This window comes from Electrophorus electricus, chromosome 8 (assembly GCF_013358815.1).
Source record: "Electrophorus electricus isolate fEleEle1 chromosome 8, fEleEle1.pri, whole genome shotgun sequence".
NCBI classification, from domain to species: domain Eukaryota; kingdom Metazoa; phylum Chordata; class Actinopteri; order Gymnotiformes; family Gymnotidae; genus Electrophorus; species Electrophorus electricus.
Window position 1 is genome coordinate 14,858,510 of NC_049542.1, and position 25,801 is coordinate 14,884,310.

The 25,801-nt window shown below is 41.0% G+C and overlaps 2 protein-coding genes across 2 annotated transcripts; one reads left to right on the top strand and one right to left on the bottom strand.

The window, feature by feature from the left end:
* Positions 1–17,305: 17,305 nt before the first annotated feature.
* Positions 17,306–21,064, top strand: kdm8 (lysine (K)-specific demethylase 8). Its single transcript, XM_026999733.2, has 7 exons — positions 17,306–19,037; positions 19,180–19,352; positions 19,457–19,589; positions 19,739–19,786; positions 20,090–20,239; positions 20,342–20,434; positions 20,584–21,064. Exons 1-7 carry the CDS (start codon positions 18,570–18,572, stop codon positions 20,746–20,748), a joined length of 1,230 nt encoding a protein of 409 aa, XP_026855534.2. The 5' UTR covers positions 17,306–18,569; the 3' UTR covers positions 20,749–21,064.
* A 138-nt stretch (positions 21,065–21,202) lies between these two features.
* nsmce1 (NSE1 homolog, SMC5-SMC6 complex component) lies at positions 21,203–24,919 on the bottom strand. Its single transcript, XM_026999968.2, has 8 exons — positions 24,848–24,919; positions 23,925–24,058; positions 23,222–23,343; positions 23,060–23,137; positions 22,744–22,890; positions 22,384–22,500; positions 21,799–21,925; positions 21,203–21,537 (listed from the first exon to the last, which is right to left on the bottom strand). The coding sequence occupies exons 2-8, from the start codon at positions 24,040–24,042 to the stop codon at positions 21,422–21,424; spliced, it is 825 nt and encodes a 274-aa protein (XP_026855769.1). The 5' UTR covers positions 24,043–24,058; positions 24,848–24,919; the 3' UTR covers positions 21,203–21,421.
* Positions 24,920–25,801: the final 882 nt, after the last annotated feature.

The window sequence follows — 25,801 nt, forward strand, 5'->3', positions numbered from 1 at the left end:
GGGAAACCCATGTCCCAGCCGATGGCGACAGAGAAGGCTGAGCCCGTAATCTCTGCTTACCCTTGACCACTCCGGCATTTTGTTAGCGCTAATGAGAATCTCATATTAAAGGTCACATTGGCTGTGCACATCATCTGTGCTAAAATCGGTGCAGTAAGCACACCTTTATCTCAGAATTCTAAACCTGCTGTTAGATCATCCATTACCAATTGATCGAACAGCGTGATGGCGAGGGGAACAAGAATATGGGAAATAGTTCCCTCTTCTCTGGTGTACTTATGAGGGGAGAGGTTAAACATCCAATTTTACTCCCTTGGCTCCTTCTGCAAAAGTAAATATCCTCAGTGAAATTGCTCTGGAAGTCAAATGATGTTCAGGAACTGTACTGAGGAGTTGTGTTTTGAATGAAAAAAATCACTTTAATTATAATACCAATTCAAGACACATTGGCTATAAAAACTGTAAGATGGTATGCATGTATTCCAAGTTTTACTGTTTGATTGATCTGGCAATTACACTTTTGCCTGTGAAATGTAAAGCCTGAATGAGCGTTCATCTTAAATAAGCATTTTGAAGCACGCAAGTTTGCAAGAGGACTGGCAAGGCAGACACTGTGGAATGATACACGGCGAGTTGTCTTCCACAAACAGGACATATCTCTGCATCAGCATGCTAATCACTGCAGGTAACACACTCATACTGTGCAATGGCCCACAGAGTGAGCGGCAGTATACATTCCCTTTGGTTTTCCTCAGCATAGCTCTCAAAGTACGAGCAGACAGATTAATAGCTGATGACAGCTCAGTGTCCACAGGCAAGCAAGGTCTCATTAATATCACAATGGAGCCAATCTTCCAACTCCACCATCTTCACTATTGTCTCCAAACACCTTCTCCAACTGGGAATCATCCACATTTGGTCGCCATGTTCCCCATTTAGTGTTTTTTATCCAATTATTATCATTAATCAAATGCATAACACATAACTGTATGGCTGATATTGCTGTCCAGAAAAGCAGCAGACAAGACTACAGACACCCAGAAAAGCAGCAAACATGTCTACAGACACCCTGGACTGTTGCTGCTATCATAAGGTGATGACTAACCTGCACTACCAGGCCTGAGCTGTCAAGCGAGGAAAGGTGACAAAAGGTAGCGCCACACTGGAAGCATTCTCTCACAACTTTTCAGAGCAAGAGAGGGACCTTTAGGTCAACATATACTGTGCTGGCTTGCAGCTCTCAGAAGAGCGCTCCATCTGTTTTTCCGACAGCCGTTATATTTTCTTATGTCTTTGCTATATTGTTTGCTCTGTTATCTCAGAGGAATGATCCCCCTAATATGGCCAGTCCAAATTATTAGTTCGACTTGCCACCAGCTCAACCCACGGCCACACCCTTAAAGGAGTATATCCTTGCTCCTACTTTTATACTTGCTAATTGTCCAGGACATTAGGAGAGCTGTTTCCTCTCGGGCATGTGGAAGAGATAAGTAGCCCTGCCAGAGCGCACTGTCACTTGGGTAAGTGTGAGTGATGACCATAGGAGCCTGCTGTTTGGAGCATCTCCTTCACCCCTGCCACCACCCTCAGTGCAGAGCACATGCATGGGGAGGGGTGGTTTGGGGGTGGCAGCCAGAGGGTGGTGTTGGGAACATGGATGGGGGCGGTTACAGCCTTATTCAGATTCTGGTTTATTTTTTGCTCAGAATTATATTATTAATTTGCTTACAATTTACACAGCTCTTACCCTCAAATAAAAAGCATGCAGATATACATTCAATTTCTATTGTCAAAGTTTGCACTGCAAAGGATCCTTGATGTAGTGATTTTCCTAAAAAATGTAAACATTTCCAGCATTTAGCTGACACATTTAACCAAGTGACATACAATTATGGCTGAATACAACTCAGAGGGTTAAAGACCTTACTCAGGCACCCAACAGTGGCAACATGGCTGCGGTGGGGCTTGAACTGATAACCTTCTGATTACTAGTCAAGCACCTTAACAATGGAGCTACCACTGCCCTCAAAAACAAAATAAAACAAAACCAAAATAGGTCAATACAATGAGGTAGCCAAGGCTGTATTTGGATACACTGTCACATGCTAGAATAAAAGAAATTACATGTCCATCCTTTTTAGGAAGGCTGGGTATGTTGATCCATTTCTTTTGCCCAGGCATACTCCATAAACAGTGATAACATATAAATAAGCTTCACACTAAAACCAATACGGTCACAATACTGTTGACATCCTAAGCCAACCGTATCTCCTTCCTGCTGATTTTTTAGGGCCAACTTTAATTATGCCCTCCTATACTTAATAATTATCCATGTGTAAGGTAGTTAAATAATTCTAATCATAGGTTATACCCACATGGCTTTTTATACACTAATGCAAATCGGGTTCAGCTAGACTGTTTCCACAGTGGCTGAAGAGTGGCTCAGATTATAGCACTAGGAAAGTTTAGTTTCACACTGTCTACATGGGTTCAGCCTCTTACGTGCTGTAATTTGATATCCAATTAAAAAAACAGCCTCCTTCAGCTGTCATTGAGAGAAACATAATGGTTGGCATTTCTGTTTATGGCCCTGCGTTTCAGCTGTGGCGAGTGGCAGTGAGGCCTACTTTATGGCTTCTCAGACTGAACTCAGGGAGATGACTAGTCTTGATTTTCTTTCTGAGAAAGAGTCATGCAGGGGAGAAAAATATTCTACAGTGGAACTCCCATGCTTTTTCAGCTCCTTTTCCAAACAATCATCGACAATGGGGTGGAGAGAGAGAGGGCAAGGGAAGGGGGGGGGGAATGGGAAAGATAGAGATACAGGGAAAGAGAAAGAGAGGAAATGAGAGAGAGAGAGAGAGAGAGAGAGAGAGAGAGAGAGAGAGAGAGAGAGAGAGAGACAGATGGACCGTTTCACATTCTGCTCACACCTATTCCGAGCGGCCCACTCCAAATCGGACCATCGTGCTCTGCCGTCCCTGGTGGTGGTCGTCAGCTCCAGCAGCAAAGCATGGCTAATTCAAAAAAGGAAGCGAGCAAAAGGCTTAAATGAGGCAGAAAATGCAATGCATCTGCCCTGGACTCTCCAAAAGAAGTCCATTGGCTTTGATATTAATGTGGGGATTTGTGTGGTCATTTATGTAGGCAGCGTTACAGCTGAGCAGCCATGTCTCTGTGATGCTACATGGGTTAACATTCCCGTAGAGACTCACCTGGGACCACAGTCTCATACCGCTTCCACATCCCCTTCTCCTGTTTCTGCTCTCTTACACTTGTGGAGTATTCCAAGTATTTGGCTCCACTTGAGACTTGGTATGAATTCATTCTGTGTCAGTAGTAGGTTATCAAATATATGGTCAGGTATATACTACAGCTGCATGATACATGACTACATGATACAAGACTACAGCTGCATGATCAAACAGAATTGTTCATATAATTCATACTTCATCTCAAAGCTCAAAATAGGATCTATTTGGGTTCATTTAGGTGTTTATGTTAATTATTGGGTTATACAAAGATAATGGACCAGATTCATAAAACACTGCCAGATTTAACATGACTTTAACAGCAAATAGTGCTGTGGTTTCCTCCTTCATAAATGTGGATTACCTGTGTATTTTAACATTTACGTGATATATAGTGCTACTGTATTTTGTTCTTATTTGCATATGATATTATTGATTCATAATAAGACACCACCCAAACCTATACTATGGTAAATCCCGGTAAGAAGCTAATTTTGGATTTAATTATCTTTTGTATAATAATGGTCAGACATGCACATCATCAACTCTACTTTTAGCTAATATCCAAATGTATTTAAAAGACACATTTTTTGACTGAGAATGATTGCAAAATTTACAACTGCAATAGTAGGAGAACACAAAGGGGAAGGTGCCTTGCTTGAGCAGGATCTCAGAATGCCATGAATTTTTCAATAAGAAATGGAAATTTAGGTGTTACAGAGGAAGAAACTATAAACAGATACAGACTGAGGAGAGATCCAGTTCTGCTACTCTTCATGATTTAGAAGAACTGAACTGCCACCAGTTCTGCCAGTACTGAACCGCCACCATGCAGTTCACATATTGCTGAAAGGTATAAATGTATTACATTTTTATGCAACTGACAGTTTTCACCATACCACTGATCTCACAACTGGAGTTAGTCAGTCACCTAGCTCTTGCTGTGGTTCTTTAATTTGTATTGCCTCATTAAAATGTCGATTTTGATTGGCTTTCACCTTGGGCACAGGTGAATTTACTGCAACAGTAAAGTTAACACCGGTGCACTAATTATTGCCACGGTGACTGTGAATAGGAATTAAATACTGTGTTGCACATTTTGCAAGGTGTAATGCATTTACCGTAAAGTTTTATGAATCTGGACGATACTGCCTAGGTCAACAGCCTTTCAGATGCTTAGTACATAAATGATTTATGTACATCTAAACAACGTCCTTAATGCTCTGCTGTATCAGTTGTTAACAAGTAATACTTGTAACACTGGTGTCAAGTTCGTTTTGGTTTTAATATTTGCACAAGGCTCTAAAAGCATGAATGAAGTAATGCAACCATCTGGTCAAGAGAAAACTTTGCCCAGAGCACATGGACCTTTTTCCAAGAGGGCTCTTATCGGTTCAGTGCGAAGCCATTCTGTTTATTACTCAACAGGGAAATTATTCAGTTAAAATGATGAAGAAAATGGGGGAGCAAAGAGATGCTATAGTTTAAGAAATGTCTACCCAGCAATAGCAGGTTGAAGAAGTGCAGTCAGTTTAAAAAAGCTTTTCTCATATCAGCGGTAAAGCATCCAAGGGACCCACCTAGGGCTAAAGATGCGCTCGTGTAGGATCGCTGAGCAGGGAGTGCAACTCCTGCTGGAGTGCAACTCCTCTGTCCTTCTACCACTAATGGGGCACCAGGAGACAGAGGACGTCCTGCCAGGGTTACAACTCCAAGCTCACAAACAGCCTGGCAAGCCCCTGCTTTCCCAGGCTGAGGGAACAGGCTGCTGCAGTTACAGCAAGCCTCACATCCTGGAGTCCCTCCGGATGCTCAGCGAATCAGGCACGCCCTGGAATCACTCAGGAAGTGAATCAGGCATGTTCTAGAATCACTCAGGAAGTGACACGGGTACCAACCCTTTCCCACATCAATCCACCTCCTGTCCTGACCCCCCAGATAACTCGTTGTTGAGCCTTGCAACATCTCGATCTTCACATTCCATTTGATGGTGAGCCTATGCTTATACACCAATTCAAGTGATTGGCACACCTCCTAAATTCACAACAAAAATCAATTTGGAGGCAGAGCACATGAATCTGGGGGTGTGTCAGTCTGCTGGTGATGTGTTTCCTCTCTCATTTGCAGTTTGGTGGGAGAGACAGGGTTCCCTCCTGACCCCCAGGCATACGTGTGCATTATTGGCTCCGAGAGGAGCCTCTCACTGTTAATTAGCAACACAAACGAACGCAGGATGCGTTAGTCGGCGCCGGCACAAGGAGCTCACTGCGTTAATTGCAGGCCGCAGCCGGATGATCAGCTAATTGATCGTGAACCTTACTGAGGGCAGATAACTCACTGTAGCAATGCTAAGGGGGGAGGCTCGTCATGCTTCTATAGGACATGTAGCTTGGTCTCAGCAGGTTTCTGCTGTACAGTAGGCCACAGAGTGGGTGGGATTGAATCTTCAACACCCCATCCCAAGTCCTCCATTCCCTCCCTAAATCAGCATTAAGAAAAAGGAGGCCAAAGCTGATGGGTTGTTGGGGATGATGCAGTGACCATCCTCCTCCATCCTCCATCCTCTGAGAGATCCTCCAGATGTGCACTAAGAGAAGGCGTGAACTGAAGGGCAGGGAAAAACAGTCATGCATTAATGATGGCAGATGGCAGATAGAGGGGCTGCTGTCTCAGATGATATGTGTCTTTTGAGGCATGTGGTTGCAGTTGTGATGACCCTGGTCTGCCTGCTGTGGTGGACCATAGGCAACCTGGAACAGAGCACGGTGCCTGGTGCAGTACACCAAACCAAAGAGACCCATGCTGCCATTAGCACTGTAGAACAGGGTGAGAGACAGGTACAGGAAGCTCTCTCGCTACAGGGCCATCTCTGGCATTTGACATGGCAAGCTGAATTTACCCTGTCATTTACGTGGGTGATTAATAATTCTCCTTACTTCAGATCACTGCCCCTTGCAGCAAACAGCGGTGCCTTTAAGAGTGCACAATACAGCTGAATGGATCCACTGCAAGTCAAGAACAATGTTATTGTTTCATTTTTCTCAAATATGACAGTGGCATTGTTTCATGTGCCATCTCCTAATTTTCCTTGGCTTGCAGAGTGTGTGAGTGAGAGCTCCTATGATAAGATTATTTGACATGTCTGAACAGACAGAATAGAGTCATGTTTCTCACCAAGACGTTTCTTTCACAGGGGCATTAGTGTTGCTACTCTCTGACATGTACCGCTATGTAAATTCAAGAGGGCAGGATGTGTCCAAGCTGGTCATTGTGAATCATCCTCCCTTCTAAGTTGTGCTTTGGCTAAAGCCAAAGACTGCCTGCATTCACAATGCTGTGCAGGATGTTATGATGACTACCTCAAACTTTTCCCTTGTTCCATGCTTCCTTCTTCCTATCATTGGCAAGGGGACAAAAAGTATGGAGAGCAGTGTTCTGTTCATGATCTTGAAGAAAGTTTTTAGATGGAGAGTTGAAGTTTGGTCCACTGGAAAAAAAAAAACCCAAAAAAAACCAAAAAAAAAAACCCTGCTTTCAAAGTTTTAGTGTAGTCAATGTATTTAAAAATGTACAGTGAAGAACTGGCTCTCTACCAATCATTAAAGAATTCATATGTCAAAGTCATGAGTGGGGAAATATTAAATATATAATAATAAAATCATGATGTATGAATAAAACAGGAACCAATATCCACAAGGCCAATTTTAGATCAGTGAGAATTATGCACAAATTCAGTTATCCAGTTGGAGACCCTGGATAAGTACCTACCCCAGCTGCTGGAATTCATTTTATTTCAGTCTTTTCTTTACTTCTCATGTTGAATATCCTAGTACTGTGGATTACATGCACATGCACAGATGGCTCCAAGACTGTGTTCACACTACAGGGTGGGAGTGGCCTGAATCCATTTTTTACTCCTTTTTCTGGCCTACATGTAATGTAGATATAATTTTTAAGCAGTGTGAACACTAAATTCTGAGAACTCAGTGAGAGCTGTCAGATCTGAATTCATGTTGGGTTTTTTTCCATCCCACTTAACTGCACAGGGGCAGAGCAGTGACCACATCCCATTCTCAGTATTTTTGCATTGTCTCCTACACCCACACATCTCTCTCCACAGATGAACCAACAACAGCCACTGAACACCTAAATATGTACTGTTTTCACCCTCTCATGATAAAGGACTATCACTTGATGCCCGCCTCAATGAACTGTTGAGATGACATTTTTTTTACTGCCTGAGGGTCCAAATATGGGTCAGTTTTGTCAACATAAAATGTGAACAATTGAGGCAAAAAGATCAGATCTGAGCCAACAGCCTGAACTGAGCACTAGAGGTTTTCTGTAGCTCAAAGTAAAGTTTTCCTGCAGCTCCAACAGAGTAGCAAAAAGTTCCCCAATGGTGGGGGTTTTTTTTTGGGGGGGGGGGGGGGTTTACGGGGACAAGGAATGGGCTGGTGTGGAAGCAAATGAAAAGACTTACTGCAAGTTTACCAGCTGGATCTGTGTGGTCTGGGCTTCATTCAGCAGGACTGAGATGAACAATGCTTTTTATAATGACAGCCACATGCCTCAGAGGTATCAATGCGAAACAGGGTTTCTTGGTCTCGCCAGGTAAACCGGCTGCTCCACTAACGTCAACGAATCAATCAGTTAAACAATCCCACAGACAGATAGCCCAACACTGCACTCAAAGCAACTTTCAGCTACAGTAGAAAGTAGAAAATAATTAAATGCTGGAGCTTAGAGTTTAGAAGGAAGCATAAGAAGCTTATAGGTCAACGCGGTCCTTCAACCAGTTCCATTATGTTCCTTCACCTTCATTTAGGACTTTTCCTCATTCCCCATTGAGCATAAATCTCTTAGCACAGTGGAACTCATAAGCCTCCATGGAGAAATGCCTGCTTTTGTTCAGCCAGTCCGTGAGGAGAGAGACGCCTCTCTGGCTGGCCCACACATCAGACAATCCGTTCAGGTCCAGAAGGGTGGCGGGAAGCCATTGGATGGCTTGGTCTCATTAGAACAGGCAAGCCATCCCAGGCAGATCTGCTTGGGTTTTGTAAATTATGCCACTATGAATGATTTGGCCCAGCGGGTCTCAGTGCTATTTGTCTTTGGAGATTATACTAGACATAACATTTTGTAAAAACAAATTAAATAGTGTTCATATAGAGTATTTAACCTTTTTCAATTATGCATTATAGTTTACAGCAGACACAGATAGTGCAGCAGCACATTTGGGCCATTTATAAAAATTACTGCTAATTATAGGCTCTTTAATGATGTGGAGGATGTTTTGAAGCTCTTTGTTTGTAGTTAAGACAAGTTTACCTGGCAGGACCATAGTTCTGTCACCCTAAACATCAGTTTGTAAAGAAAGACCTTACCAAAGTCTATATTTAGCACATTACAGCCATGACACTACATTTGACCTTCAGGTAATGCTGAAATGGTTTGCCAAAATTAATTATGTCTTGGGGCCATTTCTCTAGTCCAGATTTTCTTTCCAAGATTTCAAAGGAAACACTCGTCAAGTTGGCATTTCAGTGTACACCAAACAGCCAATATCACAGGCATGTACATTGCCAAGGGGAGTTTGAAAGCAGCAATGGAGAGATGATTTTTAAGGGCTTTGAGAAACCTGCTCGCCCCTCCCCTTTATCCACTGCAGATCCTCGACCGCTATGGCACAGCACATCATGCTCACCTGTCCCTGACGCGCCTGGGTGCCCAGAGGAGGCGCAACTTGAGGTGGGTCACAGGCGCCAGAAGAGTTATCAATCTCTTAGCCCTGCCACAAATAAACACCCCCTCCCCACCTCCCTCCACTGCCCGCCCTCTTCCCACCTGAAGGCTGAGGCTATGTGCTCTCCAGGCATTAGTGTCTTTCTCTGGAGCAGAGGACAGTCGAGGTGACTGCTGACCCAGTTGGAAAGCAGGCTTGTGTCCCAAGGTCACACGCCCACACGCCCAAAAGGTTTTGTTTGTTCGCAAACTGCCACGAGCCTTCTTTTCACAGGCCGAGCGCCAGGTGTGAGCTCGAAGCGGAGTCATAAAGGACTCCGGGAGCGAAGGCAACTGCTTCCCCTGGTCATGTTATATAACGTAGCATTTTAAAATTGCCTGCAATATGAAATATATTCACTAATATCACTGATGATGGAGTGAATCAACTAATTACAGACAGCCTCAAATGACATGTTTTTCAAAAGATTATTCTGGGTTGCCTTCTGTGGAGTCAGAATTTGATTTACCTTTGTGTGATAGACAGGCTGTTACGGTAACAAAACCTTGAAAAATAAGATACATTTAAAAACATTTTCTTTCTCTCTTTTTTTTGGGTTCTGCCATTTTACTAGCTGTTGGATCACAGATTGTGTCTTAAAGAGAAATAGTGACACCTTTGGCAGAATATGTGGGCTTTCTGGAACAAAGCTGCCTCTGATATGAATTCCCTCACATTCTGTTCCTTTCATAAAGACTTGTTTAGCAAAAGTCTTATGCGTATCTAGGCGACACAGACTGTCCTTGAAATTCACACTTGCCACAGGTACAGTAAAAATTGTGGAGAATGGAATGTCATCTTGTATTTAAACGTGGCTGAAAGTCATTTGCTACTATAAGAGACGTGAGAGACGTTATTTTCCATTCTGCTTACATGTGCTGCTTCTCAGACTACAGGTTTATGGTGCTGCCACATCACTGCCCTCTGCTGGACACTGAAGGATCAGACACTGTCCAGTTAATAGACTAATCACTTTAATTCAATTTCTTTAGGGCATCTTTAGGTTATGTTTCTGTGTGTTCTCTGTGTCAATGTTACAAATACTATGATGGTTTTGATAAGAGCACTGATATAACTCTTCTTATATTATCATATATTCTGCATCAAGAGCAGCATAACCTAAACAATGAGAATAAATTATTGCATGCAATTACTGCATGTAATGTTTGGACTGCTGAAGTTTCTATGAGGTATTTGTGAAATAAAGTAATAATTCATATACTGCTTGATGCATGACCTCAGAGCAGCTCTCTAATCGGAGATGCATCGTCATAGCTAAAGTGATATAAATAAATTATTACATATTTAAGCACACTGCATCAAAAGATGGAAGTTTATTTCTTAAATAGTGTGAGAACTGATATGTTTGGACGACTTGGCTGACTTCTCCTTGATGAAAGTAGGTGTAACCAAACATTAGGCCTCAGGATCAAATTCCAGACCTGCTGTGACTTTCAAATAAGCACTGAACTGCCAGGAGCCTTCAAGGGGCAGACAAGGAGCTCTCCGCCACTCACCTAACATCAAAGCCTGTTTAAACTGTCCCTCCCCTTCCCTGTCCCAGGGGACAGCCCCTGCTGCTCCACCAGTCACTCACAGAGCCCTCCTGTTTCCTCTCTAATAGCCCTGGTTGGTCTGGTCAGTCTTAATCGTTCACCTCTCCATGCCCGTCTTCTCTCTCAGTCCCCAGCTCTTGGCTGCTGCAATGACCAGGAGCATGATCGCACCATCATTGTCATCCATGGCATTTCACCTGAACATACTGATTTCATGCCAGAGTGTGTGAACACACACAAGTACTCAAAGTGAAGATGGACTGTTTTTTGGCACACCTCTGCCACCACATCCCGTGTGCTCAGTCTCTGCACTCCGCCTGTCACATATGTACCGCTGACGGTGGAGGCGAGAGCAGAGCGTGACGAATTGAGGCATGAGATACTGCAGGAGAGGAGGAAGAGGAGGTTTCATCCCACATGTCTAACCCCAAACAACTGCTCTGCCTCTAATCAAAGGCTACAGGAAGTGTCACCTGGGCTGAGTGGCAAAGAGGCAACACCTGGCCTGTGCCCCTGGCACAGCGGCAAATGCATCTCTCAGACTGGTCCAGTGCAAGGGGCCAACTGCATGGGCTGAGTGGTGATGGAGCGACAGCACCATGGTGGAGGGGTGTTTCACTGCGACTGGGCCCATCATTCACTCCAACCCCGCAGGGGATTTGTCGCCGACTGCTCTGACAGCAAGGCGTCGTGACACCGTGGAGATGCACACGAGGCGGGTTCCCGGAAGCGCCTCTGGTTATGTGCCTATGGGCTGATGTGAAAGAAGAATAGTTGCCAGTGAAAAGCAAATCGCTATAATTTAACAGTTTGCTGTGCTTGCTTAAAACCCTTCCACTTCCGTGACTTCACACAGCAGTGAACTTTAAGATTCCCATTTGTTACATCCTCAAAGCACTGGCCCATGTCCATAAGGAAAACCACAGAACTTAGCAACCCTTAACCTTTAATGGTTTTTATGCATGCATAAATTGCCATGGGTATGCACGGGGACACTGCAGTGGTCATTATTTACCCTGACAGGATGCAGCTGGGGAGGAATGCAAGGCCATGGGTGTACAGGCTAGCAATGCCACTGGCTAGCTTACTTCAGTGTCTGCTCTATTAGCCACTATTAAAAGCCTATCAGCAGTCTATAGGTCTTGCACACTGACCCCCTTTAAAAGGAGCCTAAAGGATGTCAAAAAAGGGGTTGCTGAGGATTACTAATGCCCCGGCCTTGTGTTTCATCACTGACTGTGACTGTGCAAACTCCTAGCGTTGACATCTACCAGGCATGCAAGGTATGGCAATTTGCCTGAAATGGCACCCAAGAAAGTACAGTGCATTCTAGCACACTGACTTTCCTTTGTGCCACCACAATGCATTAATTTCATGAGTCAACAAGCTATGACTGGCAGCTTGTGTAGAACTAAACAGTGTTTAATTGGATTCTGATCCGTAGCTACACAACTGTAAAGGTTGTTTGCTGCACCTCCTTCCAGCCTCCCCTCCACCTCCAGTCCACCCCTGATCTTTTTTCAGAGTACGTACAGCACAATGGAGGTGTTTGGTCTGTCCCTCAGGCCAGTGGCCTAGTGCTCTGGACCCATGGGAGGGTGCCATTTACAGTCATGCTCCAGTGGTGCCCTGGTGCCCTGGCACCAAGCCTGGCAGTTAATGCCGCTAATACCCTACCCTGAGCAGGCCAAGCCGTTCCAGTCCAGGATTAACCTTAAGTGATTTCTGCCGCAAAGATCATCTCCTGCAGTGACAACAAGCCCAGGACACAGTTAATTTCACAGGCTGGGAATGAAACCTCTGGATTTCACCAGGAAACTGAGCAATGGTGCAGAGATTTATTGATGCAGCCCTCTTTAACAGGCCCTAGTTATTATCAGAGAGTCAAATGCGGGGAATTATGAGCTGCCCTGAAGTCTTAAGCCTTGCCAAATACCAAGTTACAAAACCCTGTACTGAGTATATTACAAACACTAACCTTGGACAGTACACCTCATACAGTATATCTTGAACAAAAAAAAAATTAACTGGAAAGTCCCAGTCAAAGACTCCTAAATAGCTTGCCACAGCAATTGGTCCAGAGATATTAAAATGATTGCAATTCACCATTTTGATTTGTCATGGAAAGGCAGTTTTCAGGCTTCAAAAAGCATCATCATGTTCAGCACGTGTTCATTGATTCAGCCAAGCTGTTGAAATAAAATTTAGACTAAATAAGTGTTTGCCTAACAAAGTTTTGTATTCTGTAAAAATGTTCATGGTATCCATCCATCATCATCATAATCATAATTTTAGGAGAACCAGTTAAAACAAACAGGTTTTTGGTAAATCACATGTGCTAACAAGGCCCTTAGCCTTTACCAGAGAAGCCCCTAAAAGGCTTGCTGTTTGGGCTCATGAGTGCCAATAGGTGAGGTCAGTGCTGACAGCCCAGGAAGAGATGGCATCTTTTGAGCTGCAACCTGCCACCTCAACACACACACACACACACACACACACACACACACACACACACACACACACACACGCATGCATACAGCCTGACCTCCAGAAAACCAAAACTAACTAAACAGGCACAGTGATAACATTGATGAGAGGCCATCAGCACTAAACATGGACATATCTTCTAAATACAGCTGAGAACAAGCATGGTAACCATAGTCCTTCATTCTGCTCTTACAGAACCTGTGACCACAATGATGCAATACACTGCTTAGTCTAGACCCATCCTGTTGTGAAACTTGAAAAAAAAAAGCTTCTATGCAATTCAAAGGATAACTTTTGCTGACAGAAATTTTGAAAGTGGTAGCTGGCCCATTTTCAAATATATACAGTAATTGTAGTAAATGTGTAAACTGTATAAAGTGGGAGAACTTGCAGAAAGGGACCTGAGAATTTCTCTAGAGTCTGTTCATGATCATCACTTCTGAACCCTCCTCATCAGCTCACTATGACTAGAATAGTCACTGCTAAGATTTTAGTCTGTGAATCATTTTTTATGAGAATTTGGAGGTTTTCTGTGGCAATTTGGATCTCTGCCTTGAAAGTCTAGTCGCCACCCAGTCTTGCAAAGGCAGTCAGGTTCCCAGAGCATATAGAAAAAAAACAGGCCCACACCATCACAAACCATAACCACACTGCACCAAACTGTGAGGATAATTTTCTTTTCTGCATGACTGTTTTGACACCAAATCCACATCTAGTGTTTCTTGCCAAACCATTTGCAATCTCTGGTTTTGTTAGCTAATCCCAGATGCAATGCACTTATACATTTTAAGACAGTTGAGGCTTTATACTGTCAAGCCTATCAAATACTTTGTTGGCATAGAGGTGGCATCTTAGTGTGATTCTGAAAACTTGGTAACTCCAGGATAGAACATACTCTTACAAATTTTCAACTGTAGTTCTTTAAGAAAGTTTTTCTTTCAAACAATCTCTGACAGTGTGCATGGAGAAAAAAATGCAAAATGAAAATCATCTCATCACAAGGTTGATCGCAGCCCCACTTGTTTGAAGCTTCTTAGTTGTTGGTCTAATAGTGAAGATTGGCATTTTCTGGTGTGAATCTTAAACCATTGTCACTATTTACATGGCTCAATTATGTTTTATCCAATTGAATTAGCATATTCTCTGATTTACCAAACAGTAGAGAAATCAAACACAAAAAAAACTTTAATTTCTCTTCAATCTATAATGTGTTTATGCTATCATTTCATAAGTGTTCTTATATTTTATTCTGTACAGGGTCACCCAGATTGGTTATGAAACCGTGCCTCTGAACTGTGTCTCTGATGTGGTTTCATAACCAGCCTGGGTGACCCCTGTGGAGTGGCTGCTATAAGACACTTAACTCAGCACCAGCTGTCTAATCAGAAAAGATTTGGTTCTAATAATTTTGTGGCTTGTGGTTATCATGCTTAACAAAGTTTGAATTCCAGAAATGAATACTTAAAATACATGATCTCTAAAAGCTGATTTACAAGTCATTCTTTGTTATATTGTAACTTTGATGAGTGAAATTTGTGAAATAAATTGTATTTCCAATTTCCAGTTAGACTAATGGTGGAGGAAAAGAACAGGAAGTGATGATAAAGTAGGGCTGGTAGTTGAAGAGACCTGAAGTAATGTAAACCACGTATCTGGAGTAGATCACAGATCTTGAGTAAAGTAGACCTGGTAGCTATTCCAGTGTGGAAAGTAGATGTAAATAAGCCATGTGCAGATTCATGTTTCTTAGATGCCTGTATCAGCACTGGAATGCCAAAGTTTTATTTCTTTACTGGGTTTAAAGCAAGACCTTACAAATGTAAAGGTCCTCTCTTTGTGTAGAGAACACCACAGACAGTGGTAACAAAAACTAGTCTGGGTGTAGTTTTTAATCCATGAGTTTAGCAGAGAGGGGTGGCCAGAGCCTGCTTCATTGCATTTACATTTACATTTACGGCATATAGCAGACGCTCTTATCGAAAGCGACTTACAAAAGTGCTTTGTCATTTCCTTATAGAATATATCCTAGTACAGTACAGTAGGTTAGAGTCCAACATACCAATGAACTAGAATACTGTAGAATACAAGGATGAATGCTGAGACCTAGCAGTACAAAATACAAAAGGTCTATCTTAAACAATGATAAGTGCAATAAACAATAAGTGCTAGAGTTTGTTAAACAACATAATAAACAATACCCTACAATAAGTACTAAATTAGCCAGTCAATATGGGAGCAGGGTTGGTTGTCCTTTAAATATTCTGCAAATAGATGGGTCTTCAGTCTGCATTTGAAGACTGCAAGGGACTCTGCTGTCTGGACTGCAAGTGGGAGTTCATTCCACCATCTTGGAGCCAGGACAGAAAATAGTCTTGATGCTTGTCACCCATGAGACCTGAAGCAAGGTATTTCAAGCTGAGCTGTACTTGAGGTTTGAAGTACTCGAGGTATGGATCGGGCTTTGACCTTTGACCTCATGTATGAAGGAGCTGGTCCATTTTTGGCTTTGTAGGCAAGCATTAAGGTTTTTAATCTGATGCATGCAGCTACTGGAAGCCAATGAAGGGAGCACAGCAGTGAAGTAATGTGTGAACTTCTGAAGATTGAAGACAAGTTGTGCTGCTGCATTCTGGACAAGTTGTAGAGGTTTGTTCAAGTTCAAGTTTGGTTTATTCGTCACATACATAGTCATACACAGTATAACTCGCAGTGAAATGGTGGTTTGATGGCTCTTAGAGGAAGACCAGCAAGTAGCGAGTTGCAGTAGTCTAGCTTTGAGATCACAAGAGACTGCACAAGCACCTGGGTAGCTTCCTGCAAGAGAAAGGGCTGAATTCTTCGTATGTTACAAAGGAGAAATCTGCAAGACTGTTAGATTAGAAACATGAGTTGAGAATGACAACTGGTTGTCCAAAGTAATGACGAGGCTACGGGCAGCTTTGGCTGGTGATACCAGTGAGTTCTCGAAGGAAACTGTGAGGTCATGGTAAGGTTTGGGAGTACTTGGGATGAACAAAAGCTCAGTTTTACTCAGCAGACACACAGACTGTCGCCTGCTATTTAATTAGTTTGTTTTTTTAAAAATAAATTTTCAGCCATAAAAGTATAGTTTTGCATTAGCAAAACAATAATTATTATGTCAGGGTTATCTGAACAAAAAGATATATTATTTTGATGTTATGTTCTTGGTTACTATATTGCTTCTGACAGCAAGCATTAAAAAAACATGCAAAACAAACAAAAAAAATCATCCCATGGAGCGCAAAGCATATTTTATGGGCAAAGGCGCGAGATCTACCTACGTAAACACATAATTTAGCCAGGAAAAACTAATACTTTAGATACCTCGAAATAAACAACGTTGTATTTTTCTTATACCCGCAAAAAAATATATAAGGAAGAGGAGCTACAGGACGGTAGTGGGAGAAAAAAAAGCTCAGCATTTCAAGCAGTGTCTCCGCCACGGTGTCCTACGAGCGAAGCTTTCATCCGTTATGTCAGACGTGAATATGCTGGAAGAGAAGTCGTGCCGCGCTACACTCGCCCTGGAGCGAAGGCTTTCTGTCTCACACCCAGGCAAAGTCAGTGGGAGCAGGGAAGTGCTTTAGAGTCGGAGATTTCAGCCTCGCTTCGTTGTTCCACTCGTTTGAGCTGCTTCATTTGTCAGAAATAGACATGGAGAGTTGAATTGTCTTTCTTGCTTGCCGAAGTGTGCTGAATGGATCGTAATATCTTGCCAGAATTTCCGCACCAGGTGAAATAGTATAACACTTTAACGTGGTGCCATTTGCTGTGACGTTCGTGTTTCTGGTGTTGCTGCCTTCCATTTCTAATGTGTGAAATCTAAGCACGAGACCTGTAGTTACTTGACACCAGATCTAGCAGTTTCGAGCGTAAATATCAAAGCAGCATGCAAAACAAACTTGGTGCTAAATCTCCGCCTTTACTGCGCCCTTAAAGCATACTCCTTCACGGGTCATCTCTCTGCTCTTACATTTCAGTCTTTAACAGTTGGCTTATTTTATTCCTCTCTTTACAAATAGCGAAGAGATGAATAAAATGAAAGACTAAACAAACCCTAACCCCCATCAAAACTAGAGGTGACCTTCACAGATCTGATTGTGTTTTTGAAATTAATTATTGCATGAAAGAAAAATATATAAAATACATATTAAAATATATAACCTTGCAACCATAAATAGGCTTTCTGCAGCAATTGTGATAATAAATGATAATATAGATATTATTCATTAGAACATATTGCTATGATTATACAATTTTACAATTTTATATGTAAAATATAAAATTAAAATCATTATAAATGCTGCTCTGACAGATGTCCAAAGTAATAGGCTAGACCTATTTGTGACATTCATCTGTTGAACTGGTGAGAGGAGTAGGCCTACTGAAATAATAATGGGGAAACAGAAAGGAATAGAATAGTCATTACATTATATGCTGTTATCACACTGTTCCACATAAATCCTTTGGGAATCTTGGTATAATTTTTGTATGTTTAGTAAAAAACAGGAATTTAATGACAATTACGTTATACAGCAATCAAGAAAAACATCATCTAAGATACCACATATCAAGGCTTAAATGAATGTTTAATGTTAAAAAAGATTCTTATATTTAAAAATGTTATTTGTGGTACACAAGGTTTCCAGACAAATAGGATGTTTTAGACAGAATTCCTCCATCAGCTTTATATATGAATGAATATTTATAGGGTGACCATGCATGTGACAAAATAATCTGATATAAATCAATCTCCTTACACTCACACCTACCCAACTACACTCCTATTAAATGTCTTTTTAGGCTTATAAGTATAATACAACAGAATTTAAACAGAAATATGACAGAAATATAGATGTGAAATGGCCAGAGTTTGTGTGGAAATCTAGCAACTAGAAAACTGTTCCTTTTTATAACTGTATATCCGTTTTCACTGACATATTTTCAGACCACTCGTTAAAAACATCAGTGTGATAATAGGAACGTAATCAGTACAGTTAGTGTTTCTACACGGACGTTACTTGATGTAGTGCAGTTCATCTATTCAGAAAGTTTTAGCTTAGCTAGCAAACTATAATATAATGTGGATCAATTATTTTATAAGATATGAAATATTTGCTGGATTCAGTTAATGTTTAAGTGACATGTAATGTTCATTTTCTTTTTTTTAAAAAAAAGATTTGTTTTAAAAATTGGTGAGGTTCTGGATAAAGCTCACATGGACTATATAACTACCTAGCTAGCGTTAGCTATCTCTGCTATCTAGATAGAATAAATAAATAACTAACCTTGCTAGCTAGCTATCTCAGCTGACCGGTGAAGGTTGAACCATGGCATAGAGATCATATTGGTGAGATCTTTATGCGATGGCCGGCTTTTGTTTTCAGATTGCGCGTGTAGTTTCAGTTGCATATTTTAAGCCTGGTTTGTCCTTGAGGTCTGACATTTTAGATCGATAACTTTGAAAACATGAACATGGATTATGTTTGGGGAGACGTGCGTGCATTGCTGCCTGTTACCGAGACAGAGTTTCCTCTTCTGTTCAGCGAGATGGTTGAGCCAAGCACGCTGACCATCTTAGAACTGGCCAGAAAGGAGCTGTACAGTGAGCTCGAGTCCTCCGCGTGTGCTGATAGCGCTCAGGTCATCATCGACTATTCCTGGGAGAAGATCAACACGGGCACGTGGCGCGATGTTGAAAAGGAGTGGAGGCGTGTTTACTCCTATGGCTGCTTGTTTAAAGTCGTAGGGATGTGTCATGGAGACCCATCTCAGGCCAAGATCCAGGAAGCCATAAGGACATGCGACATGGGGTTGCTAATGGGCGCCTCCATCTTGGATAATATTCTGCAAAGGCTCGTTGGTGTTTTGAAAAATAAAGTGAAGCAGGGGGTTCTCAGCAAAGTGGACAGTGATCAGCCCTATCCAAAAGTGAAGGTGTGCTTTGATCTATGGAACCCAGATCTTTGGGTGCTCTTGTGTTAATAATTTATTATATTTTGTTTATTTTTGCTGTCAACTTTACTGAAAATGAAGCTCACAAGATCTATAACATCACTTATGTTTTGTGTGTGAACAGAAACTAAAGAAGAACTGCTTGCCTGAACCGATAATCAACACCAAACTGTCTGTGCCAAGAGTTCACCGCCCAGCTTTGGAAAGCTTCCGATTAGGATTTCTGTTACCCGAGAAGCCTGTAATACTAGAAGGGGTCATTGACCACTGGCCTGCCTTAAGAGAGCACCATTGGAGGTACATACTTTTTATGTGGATTCAGATTGGCTTACTGTCTTTCACAGTGTATGTGCTGTCCCCTGAAATGGCCAATCTTCCTTCACCTGTACACCCTCTATAAGCATAGACTATCTCAGAGCAGTGGCAGGCTGCCGGACTGTTCCTGTTGAGCTGGGGTCCAGGTACACTGATGAAGACTGGTCACAGAAGCTGCTTACAGTGAATGAATTCATAGACCACTATATTATGGGCAAAGTAAGATTGTTTTATATATAATGTGTTGCTTATAATATCACCCATGTTATACTTATATAACATCACTCGTGCTGAGACTATAGATGCTTGTATAGTATCTCCCAGGCTCATACTCTTTCATTACCTGTGTCTGTTTGTTTTGTTTACAGGGAGTGGATGGTATGGGATACCTAGCTCAGCATCAACTGTTTGATCAGGTGACTTTTAGTTCTAATCTCATGGCTTGTAATGATCATGTAATTAACAGAACTGCCAAAAAGTTACATTTATAAAAATGAATACATGAACTGAAAAAAAAATAAGTTTTTTGTTTGTTATTCATTACACTGGTGTGTGCTGCTGCAGTAATCATGCCACCTTTGATGAAAATGTCAATTTTGAGGCCATAATGAACAGAAATCATTATGAAATTGTCTGTTCTAAAGAATCTTTGATAGAAGCATCTCAGAACATTCTATACCGTACATGGATTATTTAAAAAACGCTGTCCATTATTGTAGGTGCCAGAGCTAAAAGAAGACATTCGTATCCCTGACTACTGTTGTCTTGGAGAGGGAGATGACGATGATATCATGATTAATGCTTGGTTTGGGCCAGAACAGACTGTATCTCCCTTGCATCAGGATCCCCAGCAAAACTTTCTGGCTCAGGTAATAATTTGCGACAGCACATTTCCATAAGGCTTTGGCCATGTTTTGTTTCAGTGTTAGATCCAGTAGTGTCTTCCAGTCATTTCCCACACTGACTCGTAGGTGATTGGAAGAAAGTACATCCGTCTTTATAACCCTGAAGAAACTGAAAATCTGTATCCACACCAGTCTCATCTACTGAGCAACACCAGTCAGGTACACCAGCTTGTGTCTCCATGTCATCATCCATTCTCTCTGAAAGTTTTATAGAGAAATAGTGCCACGCTGGTGATAAACTGACTAGAATTCAGTAGTACTGAGGAGGAGGAGGAGGAAGAGTATGATTACTTATCTGCCTTGCCCAGGTTGATGTCGAGAATCCGGATGTGGTGCAGTTCCCAGACTTTCTGAAAGCCTCTTACCAGGAGTGTGTTCTGCAGCCTGGTGACATCCTCTTTATCCCCAAACAGCACTGGCATTACATACGCTCCTTAGAGCTCAGCTTTTCTGTTAGTTTCTGGTGGTCCTAGTGATACTCTTCTAGAGAATGTTTCAATAACATGTTCAACTTTATTAAATCTTGTAAATGTGTTTCTGCTGCACTGAATTCTTCTGATTTATTTTCAAGTTTTCCCTGATTTGGGGGGGTGGAGGCACACTCAGGGACACTATAGAATTGTTTTTCTCATCAAAATAATTGATCAAAACAGACTAAAAGCATGCATGCTCATACAAAAAATGAAGAGAAAAATCCCGCTTGGCAAAAAAAAAAAAAAAAAATCCTTTAGAAATGCTTGCTCACAACTCAAATACTCTTAAGTGCTGTAATAATACCCTATGGGAAAAACAGATACCCCCCCCCCCCCATTTACCTTAGTCCAGACTGGTGATATATACTCCTTGTAGTGTGTATGTTGTAGTCTATATGTTGCAAGCATATCCAAGTAGTCCAGTTCCCTAATCTAATGTTACAAATTACAGATGACACTTTACAAACTTTCCTTTTACTTCAAAATGCTCTGAATCACAAATCTAAAAGTATAAATGCTAAGAACACAACATTAAAATATTACAATAGTCCATCAAATAAAATGTACAATCCAAATGTACAATATAGTTTAAAAAATTTTAAACCATCAGAACACAACTATAACAATAATGGTTTAGAACACACATCCTCATGCGCATTTGAATACGGCAACATTAGGACCTCCTGGAGCGGCGCGTAGCCAAAGTGGAGGATGTAGAAGGGCCTGCTGTATTTTCTTTTGCACATGAAGATTGGCTTTGCAAAGTCTGTGAACTGTACTGCTGGACTTCTGAGAAATCAAAGAGTGAGATATAGAATTACACAACAGCTCACTGGGTACAGCAAGGTGCTAGCAACATCTAAGTCATATTAATAAATGTATGTAAGTTGCTATGGATAAGTGTCTACCAAATACAAACTGTGAAAGTAACATTTCTAAATGTTTTAAGTTGTCCTTGCTCTAAAAGGTAACACCCTTAAGACACAAACATCACTGAATCTGTGTGAATAAGGTGTACATTTGTACAGAAGGCATGATGATGAACCTTACCAGGAATCTCATGAGTCCAGAAGTCATTGCACGAAGGGCAGTGCGGGTCAGTGCGTCCTTTAAAATATCTGGCAACACAAGGAAGGTGTATCTTGATGCCACACACAGCATTTTCACAGATTTGGCCCTGAAGATGTGAGGGACAAAGTTGTCATTCACACAGGCAAAGGAAAAAAATCAGTGCATCAATATATTTCAGATCAGTATATTTTAGAATTTTTTAAATTTTAGATTTACATATTCTGCATCTGCAGTAAAGGTAAGCATTCTGTTTTACTGGCACTGTGGACAAATAATAATTTGCTATCATTAAAACAATGTTTCATGGGCTGCTCTAACTTGTTATCATATTTCATTTTTCCTTAGAAAATAAGACATGAAATCTAATCATAATAAAATAAAAGTAATATTTATATTAATAAAAATGACCCAGTTTCATAGTGACCAACTAATATATGGAACAGAGGAAGAAGGTTAGTATGTTCATACATTAAGAAAAGCAATGTAAACTTCTAGTGTAGGCTTCCATGTATATGAATTGGAGAAAAAGTTTTCCAGTATCTGTTCACATTCTGTGATCATCACCTGGATTGCAATGTTGTGGCATACAAAGCACCGTTTGATGAGGTCTGGGTAAATCGTGCGCATGTGCTGTTCCATTTCAATGATGCATCGAGTGCTTAGAGTGTATTCACCTTCAATCTGGGAAGAACCACATTCATATCATGCAGCTTTGCTATTTCGGCACATTCAGTCAACTCTATGCCTGTATGTCCAGTTTGGAAGCACAAAGCACATGTAGGAGAACAACGCCCAGAATTACCATGCACAAAGCTAATTGGTGCTCTTAAAAAACATGTAGATGCCCTAGCTCTAACTCTTAAGCACTAACAACAGTTAAAGTGTAACCAGGATAGTAAAATGTTTCTTTACAAGAAAATCTACCTCATTTAACCATTTGTCCTGGACAAACTTATTCAGCACATGTTCAGTCTCCTTCTTCTTCAGTTTTTTCGTCTGGAGACTGTCAGCACAGTTCAGGATATCAGTGGAAGAGGCTGTACCATTCTCAGAATCTACAATCAGATCCATCTGGAGAAATGATCAAAAGATTGTCATTTAAAAACATTCTGCTTTTGTAGTGTTTTCTTGATGATTTGAGGGATGCATGCATAGGTTTTTAAGGAACACATTGCCATTCTAGCAACACATCAAAATCAGCAAATATCAGTAAGCAAATGCTACACAACAAATTACTTACTGTTTTCCTAAACAACTCCAACTCATTATCTGCATAATCAGAGGACATCTTTGTTATGTCTGTTTTAGCCATGTTTACCTAGATGAAAAACAAGGAGTCTGAGTGTCCTGTTTTAGGTGAGGTTGATTTCACTACACATGTTAATATACATGCATTACTGACCAAAGCAAAGTAGTCTAGTCCATCTTCTTCTGACATTCCTTTTCTGATGTGCATGAACAGTGGCTGAAGTTGAGCATTGATGACACTGATGAAGTCTTCCACTTTTTCTTGTGAATAATGTGCTGCAGAGGAACACCACACACACACAAAAAATGGTGCACAGACATAATAAACAAACTACTAAAATGCACTTTCCTTTGAACATTTTCTCACCAGTCACTTTATTAGAAACCTGTGTTTATTTGAAACACCATGCACATGTACAACCATGTGCTAACTACATCCTCTTCATCAGTTTCATTTCCATGCATTTGGAGCTGGATATTTTGGGATGGTAGTCCTCTCTCAGCCTAGCACTGACAGTGACATGCAACAAGTCCAGGCATTGCTGCTGTGCCTAATTCACTCACACCAGTCAAACATGTCAGTGTCACTACTACGATGAGAATGGTAGTATAATATATCCAGGACAGTACAACAATATCCAGCCAGAAGTGGACTTGTGGTCAAAAACTAACAAGTGATGAAAAGTGTGGAAGGCAGATGAAAATTTGTGCATGGGCTACATTCTGTAATTGTAGAGCTATATAATGCACCACCAAGATGTGTGTACCTAACAATGTATCCAGTAAGTGTACATACAAATTAAGCATGTCTGATAAAGTAGATGAATGTAATTAGCAACAGTCAAAAGATTACACACCTCCATGAGTTTCACAGCAGTGTCGATGAAGGGCACTGGCCTGGGAACTACTAATGACACCATTACTCATCATTGTCTGTAAGAAGCGTCTATGACTATCTCCCATTTGTCGGGACATCCCTGTGAATTTCCTCCTAAAGTGGAAATGAACAGTGCATTTTGGTTTATGGTTATAAATAAAGAGAGACAGACTGACATAATGGATAAACAGATGGTATTACATTCTCCCAGTTAATCAGGAATTTGTCAGGAATGTTATTCTTATTATAAGACATTAACCACAAATTTTGATGCAGGCATCCCAGTGAAATGTTTTTTTTATTATTATTAATACCCAGTCTTAATTAATACGACTGCACTCAAGCCAACTTTTGCATGAATACACCATACTTATTAAGTAATGCCACTACCCAAGCAGCTTAGGCTACTACAAAGTGCAGTTTAGTTGGATTGGCTCTTAAATATCCTGTGCATATCTTGTTGCAGTGACCAATGGATTTCCATGCATTTAGAAACTTAATTATGAAACCAAAATTGGAAAATCATTAATTGTTCAGTATAGCCGTTCATCATTTATTTCAGTATGCACCGATGTGTCAGTCAAAATAACCATGAACTCGTCCACACACAAAAACTTTCTGCTGTTGACTTGGATGCCTTTCGCTTTCAGTAAAACACATTACAGAGAACATTGTAGCTAGCCAACTAGCAAGCTAACTTATTCTAAGTAATGTGAGGTAAATACAAGATGGCTAGCGATAGTTAGCTTTTTGTGGCTACAGGTCATGAAATCTAAAAACAAAACAAAAAACATTGTCGGGTAGACAGGCTACATATTTATCTTCTTTTCTGTACACTCTGTAAGAGGAATACCAGGTAATTCAAACCAAAACAAAGAACTAGTCAGTTTTATGGGTACTTACAAAAATGTCTTCCGTTTTCAGAGAATAGTCTACTCACTTATGGTCAATTGTGCTGGGGGTGGGGGGATGGGGGGGAGAGGGTGCGAAAACACTCTCCTCCGGAAATAAACACTTCCGGTCGTAAACGTCTAGGGGTTTGAACAGTTCCGGGTGTGAACATTTTCGGGTGCTTTGTGTGTTACGTGCATAGCGTATTTTCATGTCAGTTTGTGATGACTATTTTTGATGTTTATCAGTGTTTTCCTGTGCTAATCCTATATAGCTGAACTGCATGTTTTAGTGTTTTACATGTTGCAATAGAGCGTTTGAATGAGTACGTGTTAATTAGCTGAGGAGTAAGATACTAGAAGTAGGGAAACCACAATTTGCAGTGCAGTGACTACGCTGCTGTGCGATCAGGATCCAGTCACAGTGCAGTATAATAAAGAGCAAAATCTGTAAATCTGAAGTTTTTCTCCACTAGGTGTCAGCAGTTGGAGCAGCAAAATTCAGGATTATTTTAAAGGAATACTACAGCATCTTCCAGCATCGGCGTTGTCAGTAGTTTATGATCTCCATGCACATAATTTCAAAGCAAACGCCCAATCCGATCAAAATGATTGTTTTTCAAATGCGGTGGGGATTAGATTAAAATGATAAAAAGTGTGTTTTCCTCTATCCTGCTTAAAATTTAAACAATGAAAAATAGCCATATAAAAAAAGATCTGTGTGTGCGCCTCACTTAAGATTGTCTTCATTGCTAACGTTTTTGCAAAAACCTAATTTACTGGACAGGACTTATAGATCTAAAAATCACTTCTGGTGGAAACGCGAGACTTTTCCTTAAATTGTTTTTTTTTTTTTGTTTTTTTTTTCTGTACGAAACACTTCCTTATATAGGCTTGGAAATAAAATATTAAAATCCTGAAAACAGTGATGTCAGATACCAGAGAAAGGTCTTCTGTCTGGACCTAG

Bases quoted from the DNA above. Each gene is read 5' to 3' on its own strand.
- kdm8 (XM_026999733.2), top strand. From the start codon at position 18,570: ATGAACATGGATTATGTTTGGGGAGACGTGCGTGCATTGCTGCCTGTT. The intron at 19,353-19,456 runs GTACATACTTTT...ACCCTCTATAAG, and splicing joins TTAAGAGAGCACCATTGGAG to CATAGACTATCTCAGAGCAG. The intron at 19,787-20,089 runs GTGACTTTTAGT...CCATTATTGTAG, and splicing joins AGCATCAACTGTTTGATCAG to GTGCCAGAGCTAAAAGAAGA.
- nsmce1 (XM_026999968.2), bottom strand. From the start codon at position 24,042: ATGTCCCGACAAATGGGAGATAGTCATAGACGCTTCTTACAGACAATG. The intron at 23,138-23,221 runs GTCAGTAATGCA...TTTTTCATCTAG, and splicing joins GACTAGACTACTTTGCTTTG to GTAAACATGGCTAAAACAGA. The intron at 21,538-21,798 runs GTAAGGTTCATC...TTGATTTCTCAG, and splicing joins CTGGACTCATGAGATTCCTG to AAGTCCAGCAGTACAGTTCA.